This window comes from Petaurus breviceps, unplaced genomic scaffold, assembly GCF_028583685.1.
Source record: "Petaurus breviceps papuanus isolate PSGF00001 unplaced genomic scaffold, PetGlider_PUasm1.0 171, whole genome shotgun sequence".
NCBI lineage: Eukaryota > Metazoa > Chordata > Mammalia > Diprotodontia > Petauridae > Petaurus > Petaurus breviceps.
Genome location: NW_027185754.1, coordinates 11,687,264 through 11,698,691, shown reverse-complemented (window position 1 = coordinate 11,698,691; position 11,428 = coordinate 11,687,264). Strand labels below are relative to the sequence as shown.

Sequence of the window (11,428 nt, the reverse complement as noted above, 5' to 3'; positions counted from 1 at the left end):
ATTCCAATTATGTTTTGATTTCCTACTTTATCATTCCAATCCCCTTTGATGAATGTGACATCTTTTCAGGGTATTATTTCTAGAAGATTTCCTAGGCCTTCATAGAGCTGATCAGCTTTGGTCTCTTCAGCATTAGTGGTTGGAGCATAGACTTGCATTACTGTGATGTTGAACAGTTTGCTTTAGGTTTAGGATAGAATAGTAAAACCAGTAAACACAAAGACATTTTCCCCATAGTGCCGGTGTATACCTCCCCACTAAAGCATATGGCCAAGGCAACTCACAAAGGCAGAGCCACAATATCCCTTCTCTCTTTGTGGTATATCCTCACAAAGTTCCTGGTTGGTTGTGCCGTCTGTGCTGGAGAGAGACTAAACTGGACTTTTTTTTCTCACTGGACGGGGTATTCCTTCAAAAAGAGTCATTCTACCCTGGTATTCCCTGAGTTTACTCCTCAATGAGCTGGTATCATCTCCCAGAATCTCCAGCTTTAGGTTCAAGGGTAATCTCAGCTGGGATCTTGATAAGCTCTTTTGGAAATGACAAAGACCTTTAATTTAGGACAGGCAGAAGTCTTTCCAATTCTATTCCCTCGTGACCTTGGCTCTGAGATTTGCTGTCTCCTAAATTGGAGTTGAGAGAGAGAGATTTAGCCTTCCCCTTTGACCTCTCTTGTTGGCCCACAGCTATGCAAATTTACTGAAGGCTAGAACCTTTCTACAAGTTGAACCAAGTGCCCACTGAAATCCTTTCTTGACGCAAGTTCTGGGATTCTGGGCTTCGACTGAGTGTTTACTCCAGTAAGATTTCAGTTCCTTAAAGCAAGTTGAATATATGACCATTGAGAGGAAAGCTAGGAAACAGTACAGACAGCATGACCTGTGTCAGAGACAGGGGAAAGAATTATTGGAAGAAGAATGGTCTGGTTAGACATTCTCTTCGCATCCCACCTAGGGTTCAGTCCAGTTTTCCAGTATTGGAACATAGAGGAACCAGCCATTTAGCCTCCCTGTTCCTCAGTTTCCTCAACTGTAAAAAAGGAGTTGAACTAAATGACCTCTGAGGTTCTTTCTAGCTCTAGATTTAAGACTATAATATTTCCTACAGCTTATTTATTTTCTTTATCAGTTATAAATTTAGTTGATCAAAATAGTATTTCTGAGAAGTATTTCTCCTAGGGAGCACAAGTTTAGAACTTGCCCATGTATAATAGTAATGTATAATATATGCATAATTTGAGGAGAAACCAGGAAGATCTGGGGGGGGCGGGGCTGAGATCTGTCTCTACTTGCTGGGTGTTCCATTGTGTATGCCTGAGGGTGCTATGGTACAAAGTTAGCCTGAAAGTCAAAGTACAGCCCATGTTTATTAACTGTCTACAATGTGAAAAGCTCTATACCAGGTGCTAGGGGAGGGATAACATTTAGAGATGATATAGATCCTAAAGCTGCTTATCTACTCAAAGGAATGGCCTTAAGAGGAAAGAAGAATCTGACGTCCTCATCTGCATTGATAACAATACCCCCAAAGAACAACTAATTTCTAGTTCTCTAATTCTTTACTCTCCATGCAACCTTCTGGTCTATAATTAAGTCTCTTGGACTTATGCAGATGTCCTTCCAGAGATATCAATTTAATTCAAACAACATTCATTATGCATTCATTACATGTAAGCATCTATTATGTATATTATGAACAACACTCCAAGAAAGGAAGTGCTGCTTAACAAACAAACAATCTGAGCCTAGCACTCCAGAAGGCCTGGGTTCAAGTCCTGCCCCTCACACATTCTGACTTTGGGATTCTGGTCCAGTTATTTAACTTCTTAGTGCCCAAGGCAACTCTGCAAGTTAGGGAGAAGCTGGTTTTCATTAATTGAGGGGGTTTCTTCATCAGAAATTTCTTATATCAATGGAATCACATGTCCAATTTTAAAAAATGAAAGATACAAGGCACCATGCTAAGCTTGGAGATACAAATTCTCTGCTCCCAAGGAGCTTATACTCTACTCAGTGGGAAACCACATGCACTCAAATAGATCTGTGATCTCATTGATTTCATATTTGGATGGTCTGGTCTAGAGCCTGCCCATCCTGTAAGATTCTTATCCATATGTTTGCATAAAGACAATGAACAGGAGTGTTGAACCAGGCAGGAGTCAGGAAGACCTGAGTTCAAATCCAGTCTCAGACATTTACTAGCTGTGTGACCCTGTGTCACTTAACTTCTCTCTGCCTCAGTTTCCTCACCTGTAAAATGAGGATAAAAATAGCACCTACTACCACATCACACATATCAGATTCACTAACATAACAAAACATGAAAATTGTAAATGCTGGAGAAGATGTGGGAAAATTGGAACACTAATGCATTGTGAGTGGAGTTGTGAACTGATCCAAACCATTCTGGAGAGCAATTTGGAACTATAACCCAAAGGGCTATAAAAATATGTATACCCTTTGACCCAGCAATACCACATCTGGGGCTGTATCTCGAAGAGATCATACTAATGGGAAAAGGACCCATATGTACAAAAATATTTATAGCAGCTCTTTTTCTGGTGGCCAAGAATTGCAAATTGAGGGGATGCCCATCAGCTGGGAAGTGGCTGACCAAGTTGTGGTATATGAATGTAACGGAATACTATTGTGCTATAAGAAATGATGAGCAGGCGGACTTTAGAAAAACTAGAAAGACTTGAATGAACTGATGTTGAGTGAAATGAGAACCAGGGGAAACACTGAACACAGTAACAGCCACAATGTGCAATGACTAACGTTGATAGACTTATCTCTTTTTAGCAAGGCAAGGATCCAAGACAACTCCAAAAGACTCATGATGGAAAACCCTGTCCACATCTAGAAATAGAACTGTGGCATCTGAATGCAGATTGAAGCATATTATTTCCTTTCTCTCTTCTTTTTTTTTTGTTTGTTTCTTCTTTCTTGTGGTTTCTCCAATTGGTTCTAATTCTTTATGATATGACTAATGTGAAAATAGGTTCAATATGAAAGTATATGTAGAGCCTATATCAAATTACATACTGTCCTGGGGTGGGGGGAGGAGAGAGATGGGAAGATTTGAAACTCAAAATCTTATGGAAGTGAATGTTGAAAACTATAAATAAATAAAATTTAAAAACAAAACAAACAAAAAAACAGTATTTACCCAGAAGGATTGTTATGGGGATCAAAGGAGATATTTGTAAAGTGCTTTGCAAACATTAAAGCACTACATAAATGCTATTATATCTAGACAGCAAAAGGAACCCATCAGGTGAGACAACTCTGTCACTTTTCTTATTTGGGAGGTTAAGTGGGGGATGGGGATATGTGTGAGGGAGAAGAATGGGCTAACCTTGGGGTTAAGGTGTATTAGGTCTTAGGAATTGCAGAGATAAGATTTGGCCCAGTGGGATAATGCATTTTTCTGAGGTTAGTCTTATCTCAATATCCTCTTAGGCTAGGAAATTTCTACTTCAAGATAGAAAAAACAGTCAGGCTCATTCTACCCTTGCTAGCCTGAAGCTCTCTATTTATACAACTTTGAAGCTCTATTTCTTTGACTTCCAAGGTTATTCTTTCTGGGGAGAAGATATTTTCCCCAAGCTCAGAGTACACACCTGTTTTATGTTTTCTCCACAATTATGATAAAAAAAATTGCTTCATTTTCTTTAGTTATAATATGAGGAGGTTGGACTAGGTGATCTCCGAAATCCTTTCTAACTCTAAATCTAAAGTTTTTAGTTGTGTTGATGAGGGTAACCATAAAATGATGAGGTATAGGGTTAGGTGTGCTTGAGACCCCAGAATACCAACACACCAGGTCCTGCTGAATGAATTCAACTTAAGTCTTCTCTCAGCCAAAGAAAAGTAAAGTTTATTAAAAGTTCGCCATATTGTGTAGACTCTTAAGGAGCCTCGCTATCTGTGACGTTTGCATTGGGCAAGCGGGCCAGAATCATCTGACACAGAGTCAGTGTGCACTAGATCATTTTTTGGTGCTCTCATACCTCTTGGAGCAAGATGGGGTCTTATATACAGAAAGGCTGTGGGAGGAATCTTGGGGTACTCTAGAGGAGGAATTTGGGGAGGGTCTTCAGGAGGAGTCAAGGAGGTCAGACTCCAGTAAAGAGTGATTAAGGGTGGGAGGTAGCTGGACAAAGGAGGGCTAGGCTAGTAACTGAGGTTTGGGTCCAGCCACAATGAAATGCTTATGGCCTCAGGCAAATTCCTCATCAAATGGGAAGATTCAGAGTTCAAGGGGGTTTCCAGAGCCTGCACTTCATCTGTAAGTGTCAGGAATTTTTAGTATCATAGCAATCTTTTTTTTTTCTTTTTGGCTTTTTGGAGGTGCAATTGGGGTTAAGTGACTTGCCCACTCAGGTCCTCCTAACTCCAGGGTCGGTACTGTATTCACTGTGCCACCTAGCCGCCCCTGATCATAGCAATCATTTTGACTTATTTAAATTATTGACACATGGCACAATAGTGGGAATAAGGCCATGTACCAAAGGCCAGCATAAACATTGGTTTGGCTAGTGAGTATTTTCCAGCATCACAAGATTTAGAGCTGGAAAAAAACCACGGGGAGTGGTAGTGTGGCATGGTTGGGGTGGGGGAATACTGGATTTAGAGTCAGGTAGCTGGATTCAAATTCTCCCTTTAACACTTACTAAATCTATGACCATGGGCAAGTAATCAGACTTTCTTGGTCCTCAGTTTCCTCATTAGTGAAATGTTAGTAGGGAGACAATGTTACTCAACGACTAGAAGACCAGTTTTAGAATGAGGAAGACCTGAATTCAAGTCTTTTCACTGGCAAATACAGACTAGATAATTTTGGTCGTTACTTCACTTTTCATTGCCTCAAGCAACTCCCTAAGGACATAAATTGCTTTGAGGGTGCCCCTCTAAATTGGTCATTGATCATATATTTAGATCTGGAAGGGACCTCAGAAGCCAATGAGTCTAATCCTGTCTTTTTGCAGATGATCCACGGAAAGATTAAATGATTTGACTAGGGTCACATAGATAATAAGGGTCTGAGGTGGGATTCAAACCCAGGTTTCTCTGACTAGTCGACTGTCGATTAGGCCATCCAGTCTCCTCACTGAGAGCTCCCTCTAAGGCACAGATGACTATGTATGTAAAATGTTTTGAAAACTAAGGTTTATATAAATATCAGCTATTATTATGAAGATGGTATAGTGGAAACAGCACTGAATTTGGCATACGAAGTTCAGTATTCTAATACCAGCTCTTCCATTTACTATTTGTGTGAATTGTATTATGTTGTGCGTAACTTCTCTATAGCCTGAATTTTCTCATGTGTATGAAGGAGTTGATGACTTCTAAGGTCCTTTCCAACCAGTAAATCTTAGTAAGGAATCGGACACATTAGGTAACTTACACACAAGGTCAACCAGGTAATAGCTGAGTCAAGGTTGTGACATTTGAACTCAGATCTTCTGACTCTACCCGGGACTTTTTACAAAACAGCAGGTCAGGTTTGTGTGGATCATAGATGCTAGGCTATAAACTCATAGAAAGCAGGGATCTCCTATTATCTAGTTTGTGCATACCTGAGTACCAGGTTCAGTACTTTGTATACAGTAAGGCGGTAAATGTTTATTGAGTTGCCCTCTCTGACAAGCCCCAGAGACAGTCAACCTGCAGCCCAATCCCTCAGGGGCACTGGGACTTCGGCTGCTAAGCGCGGTCCCCACTGCTGTAAGGGAAAAGGATGATGAAATCAACGCCGAGACTGCAACAGATTCTGCGCTCCCGCCCAGTCAGTTGAGCATCCTAGCAGGTGTGTTGGTAAGGCGGGGAGTGGGGGCGGAGCATAACGTACAAATAGCTGCACTTTGTAGGTTGAGGGAGGAGGAGGAAGGGAAGCAAGGACACAGTCCTACTGCTGTAGGCACTGTGAGCTCCCCAGATGCCTTTCTTCTCTTTTTCCTTACCGCCCCGCCAACAACTTGCCTCAAGCTCGGGAAGGCCATCCTGACTCCCTCGTTTGCCCCCCCCCCGCCACGGTTCAGCGCAGTGCATAGCGGGAACTGTAGTTTTCCCGATCTCGCACCTGCGCTGCGAAGTCCTCTCCAAGAACTACAAATCCCAGGGAGTGGCGCGGCGTTTTAGAGCCGGCTCCCTGGCCGCTTCTCTTGGTGGGTCTGGGAGGCTGAGGCCGGTCTTGTGAGTGGCTGCTGCGGGATCCGCGAACCGGGAGCCGGGAGCCCGACGCGGGTGATGCTGCTGCTGCCGCCGCCGTTGCCGTCTGTATCCGGGGCCAGCTTCAGGAGAGCGCGCCGGGATTAGGCGCGGGAAGGAGGAGTAGACAGGCATGTGGCGTCCTGCGCCGCCTCCTTTGCCAGTCCCGGGTACCTGGGCTCAGCTGGTGCGGATCAGGCGCAGGGAGAGTGCCCCGGAGTCAGCGCCTGCAAATGACCAGGCTCCCCTGCTGATGAAATAACCTCTTCGCTCGGCCTCGGGGGCGGGGGAGGAGGCTGCAGGGGGGCGGCGCCCGGGGACGGGCGGGCGGTTTGCTGATCGAGCATTTGTTTTTGCCAGGCTCCCGGTCTAGCGGGCGTTCGAGCGCCGGAGTCATGCAGCGGGCGGCGGGGTTGGTGCTGGGGCTGCGCGCCGGCTGCTGCCCGCGCTCCCCAGGCTGGGGCCGGGGCCGCGACCGGGGCTGGAGCAGCGCGGCCGCCGAGGCCTCGGCGGTGTTGAAGCTGCGGCCGGAGAAGAACGGGCGCCAGCGGATCCTGACGCCCGAGTCCATGAACCCGCAGGTGAAGGCGGTGGAGTACGCGGTGCGGGGGCCCATCCTGCTCAAAGCTGGCGAGATCGAAATGGAGCTGCAGCGGGTGAGGGGGAGACGGGCACCGGAGAGGGGGCGCCAGTCCGGGAGGGATGCTGGCATCTCTGCCCTGCCCCCCAATGCTTGCTCATTGACTGAAGTTCAGGGGGAAGAGGGGCAGAGCCTCGTGGGAACACCCAGGTTTTAGAGCTGAAAGTGTCGGGGCGCGGTAGTGGTGGTGGGGGGGGCAGTTAGAGAGATCCTCTATCCACCAAGTCTATTTTGTAGAAGAAGAAACTGAGGCCCACTTCGTTAAGTGACTCCCCTAATGAGGCACCGGATTCTTATAAGTGGCTGAGACCCTTTAGACCCTCCGTTTTTCAGTTCCAAATCCTGACCTGTTTCTGACTGGGCAGAGTAGGAGTCTGAGAAATCCCATCAGTTTCTGGTGTCCACCCAGAAGATCATCTTTTAAATGACCTCAAAGTGGCTTCTCAAGCCCATTCCTTGTCATCCCTCCCTCATAGGAAACCTTGGGACAAGAGATGCCTTTTTATCGCTTTCCTTCCCCAAGAGGCAAGCTTAATTTGATCCGGAGGGACCTCTCCCTTCTGGCTGCCCTTACCCTCTTAGAGTTTGGAAGTGTGGGGGAAGGCAGAATTCAGGTCAGTCTAGGGAACAAGCTGACTAACAATTAGAGCTGTCCAAAACCAGAATGAAAACCTTTGAAAACAGTCAATTGGTTGTCTTTTGCATGTCTTCATGCAGAAATGCTATGACCATTTCTTGGGGATTATTGTAAAGAGGACCTCTCTTGTCTAGAGAGGTTTGGCCAGGTGATCTTATGACTTCTGGGGTCCCTTCCAACCATTGAGGTCTGTGATTCTATGAATTTGCTGGTGAAGGACTCCTTGCCCTCCACTCCATGATTTTGACTGGGTTTGGGGGTAGGTGGGGCTGAGAAAAGTACATTGAAATTCCTTCTTCCATGTATGAGCTTGTTATCTTTGGAACTTCTGGGTTGTCTTCCAAGTTTTTATTGATGCTTTTCCCCTGCTCAGGCTCTCTCTGCAGGATCCCTCTCTGTGTTCTTAGTCTAAGTTGGGTTGATTTCTCCCGCCTTGGTAAAATGAACCCAACAGCTCTGCATTTCATTTTTTTTCTGTGACCAGGACAAGTTTGGGCTGTACTGTTTGAGTTCACTGTAGTTGAAATCCAGAATAGTATCAAAAGCAGCACCATAATATAATGATTTTCTGTCTTAAGAGAACAAGGCTAGTTAGAATAAGTGAAGCAGGAAGACCAATGACTTTCTGTTCCTTTCTTTTCTGTTCTGTACTTCTTCTTGTTCTCCAACTGAGATGAAGCCCTTCAAACCTCCTTAGAAAGGTCCCTTTTTGCTAATCTAGCTCTGTTATGTATTCTGGGCAAGGAACTCTCTTCTGGGCTGTACTGGTTGGCCACCAACCCCACCTTCGATCAAGAAAAGATTAATGATTGTAATTCTGGTCTAGATGTGTCAGGACACTCCCTTCTGCTGAGTCAAACTAACACAGCAACTCAAAGTACAAGCCTCATCACTGAGATGTCATCATGGTTGTTGCCTTTCAGGCGTTTAAAAAGATCATGCCTGCTTTCTGGCTAGAATTGCTTCTATTTGTTTTTGATTTCCTAAACTAGGCGTAACCTTGGTGGTAGGAAAGGACAGGAGGGGAAAATAAGTAGTCTGTATTTTCTGTGTAATTTGGAAGGCTAGAGACAATCCTCTTTGAATCTCGCCTTCCAATAAACCAGATAGAGCCATCATCTGACTTTTTGTTTTTATTGGTTGATCCTGGCTTTGCCAAATGTGATTTCATAGGTGTGTGGGGCGCTACCAGTGTAGAAACTTCCTCCTTGAATTTGACAACTTCTCTGTAACTTGAGGGTTGCCTAGGACACTGAGAATGATTTGCCTAGAGTCACATGGCTAGGCATTTGACCAAGGTGGGACTTGAATCCAGGTTTCCCTGACTTCAAGGCCCACCTCTTCTATTTCAGTGGCACACTAGGCTAGTAATTAAGAGAACTAGGCTCTAGTCCTGGCTCTGTCAACCACAGACTGTCACTGTGTCACCTTGTGGAACTCATTTAACCTCTAAGGGCCTCAGTTTCCTAGTATCATTTAGATCTGGAAGGGACCTCAGAGCCTGTTTAGTCCAGTATCTGCAGTTTACATACAGAGAAGCAAACTGAGTTCCAAAAAAATTTCAATATCATACCAGTGGCAGATAGGAAAGCCATGATTTGAACCTAGGTTCTCCAATCCCAAATCTAGCTCTTTCTACTAGATCATGATTTCCTAACTTCTAAAGTGAGGAGGTTGGGTTAGATGGTCTCTAATTTCCTTCTCTCACCAAATTTACATGAAATGCTCAATCTATTTAATACAGGTTGTCATCTTTTCTCTTTTTGAAGAGTTTATGGATGGATAGGCCATAACCTTTTACTGTCATTTTCCCCAGTGTTTTAGCCCCATCAGTCGAATTCTTCTTTTTAAATTCTCTTTTTTTTTGTTTTTTGTTTTCTGCTTTTTGGAGAGGGGAGGGTAGGGCAATTGGGGTTAAGTGACTTGCCCAAGATCACACAGTGCTCAACTCACTGTGCCACCTAGCCGCCCCCAGTCGGATTCTTCTTGATGTCCAGCTAGTCTTGTCCTGTTTTTCATTTAAACCCATTTCCTTCCATTCAGTCCTTTTATGAATCTGGAGAAAACTGATCATTGTTATCCTCATGAGAGCTCTTCTTCGTTCCCTTAAAGACAGTAATTACAATCACTGCCCTGTTGTCCAGGTTTAAAAGATTCCAGTTCTTTAACCTGTCTCTATAATACCTATTTGCCATTATTTTAATAATTTTTGTTGTTTTCTTTAGAGCCTGCTTTAGTTTCTCTGAATCTGTTTAAAGATGTGACCGAAATAGACTACCGTAATAAGGGGCTTCACTCTTAACAGTGGCCTATTGGAGGCAAATAAATGGTGCTGTAGAGGCCAGTCCCTCTAGGCCTCAGTTTCCTCCTCTGTAAAATGAGATTTGACTGGATTTTCCCTAAGATCAGTTTCATTGTCATGTACCTCATAGCTTAATCGATCTGGAGGTGGAAGGAAACTTTGAGGTGACCTAATCCAACCCCCTGATTTTACAAATGAGGAAGGTTAAGCAGCAGGCTGAGTTGTCCAGGGTCGTACAGGGGACAGTAAGGCATTGAACCTAGGTCTTCTAGGTTCTTCTAGATTCCAAATCCAGCACTCTTCATTGTTCCCTAAAGTATATCTGACTTTTCAACTGAAGGTGTCCTAGGAACATTAGATGTTCGTACTAAATAGAGAGCTTTGTACCGCTTCCCAGTTTTGAGTTTTTTTCAAATATCTTACTGAGGACAGCCTCTCTGTTCTTTGGAACTTGACTTTGGCCCCCAACTTGGACATTGATGGCTGATTTTTATAAAGTGACTGAGAGTAGAATTTGTCCAGAGGCCTTAGAGCCCTGAGACTCTATCCTTTCTGACAGTGATGAGAAGAGTATCCATGCACTGAACTGCATGGGGGTGGAAGGGAATAAGGGGTGGGAGAAAGAGAGTATATAAGGTAAGGAGAGAGGATGGGAGAGGAGTTAACTGAATCTGAGCATAGATTATGGGAGCTAATTCCCTTCTTAACTACCTTGAGTGCAACTGTGCTGCAACTTTAGGCCAGGCCTCATCTCTTCCACCATTGCAAGAGATGCCTAATAATTCTTTTCACTGCCAGTCTTACTTCCCTCCATTTCATCTTCCATTATAGTTGTCAAAGCAATTTTCCTAAGGCACATCCAAAAGGCTTCTGACCATGCCACTCCCCTGCTCAAAGGCCTTTAGTGGATCCCTATTGCCTGTAGGAATAAAATTCAAACTCTCCAGCTTATTTTTTAAGACTCTCCACAGCCTTTCTTCAACCTACCTTTTTATGATTATTTCATATTACTCCTCTCTGTTTTCTAGCCAAACTGGCCTGTTACAGAATCGCCTGTTTAAGAGTTAGAAGGGATAGCTGTGTGACCTTGGGCAAGTCACTTAACCCCAATTGCCCTACCTTCCCCCTGAAAAAAAAAGAATTGGAAGAGAACCATAGAATTTATCTAATCATTAGATTAGATACAGTTTACATATTAGGAAACTAAGACCCAGAGTAATGAAGTGATTTCCCCAAAGTCACCCAAGTGGCAGAACTGGTATTTCAGCCCAAGCCCTCTGACCACAAATCCAGCAGTCTTTCCATAGCACCATCAAGATATTTTTTTCAGCAAGTACCCAAACTTGATGTTACATTTCCTCCTTTCAAAAATTCACACAAATTCCCCTCACTCTGCCCCAACTGCTAGGTATCTGTCTCTTCATTTTCACCCCTCTTTTCTTCCTTTGAGGATCTGGCTTCGTTCTAAGTTTCAGTGATCACTCCCCAGCCAGACCCTCCCCTCAATTGTTAGTTCTCTCTCTCTCTCTCATCAAATTACCTTGCATTTAATTATCTGTTTTTCATTGGATATGTTCTCTCTCTCCACCAGCTCCAATCTTTCCTCTCCTCTTCCCTTCCCAAGAATATAAGCT

At 44.1% G+C, this 11,428-nt stretch overlaps 1 protein-coding gene across 1 annotated transcript in view; it reads left to right on the top strand.

The window, feature by feature from the left end:
• Nucleotides 1–6,159: 6,159 nt before the first annotated feature.
• GPT2 (glutamic--pyruvic transaminase 2) overlaps nt 6,160–11,428 on the top strand; it is a 52,650-nt gene continuing 47,381 nt past the window's right edge. Inside the window, exons 1-2 of the mRNA XM_069082560.1 lie at nt 6,160–6,346; nt 6,576–6,871. Coding sequence (XP_068938661.1) covers nt 6,611–6,871 — 261 coding nt within the window. The 5' untranslated portion in view covers nt 6,160–6,346; nt 6,576–6,610. The remainder of the gene's footprint in view (nt 6,347–6,575; nt 6,872–11,428) is intronic.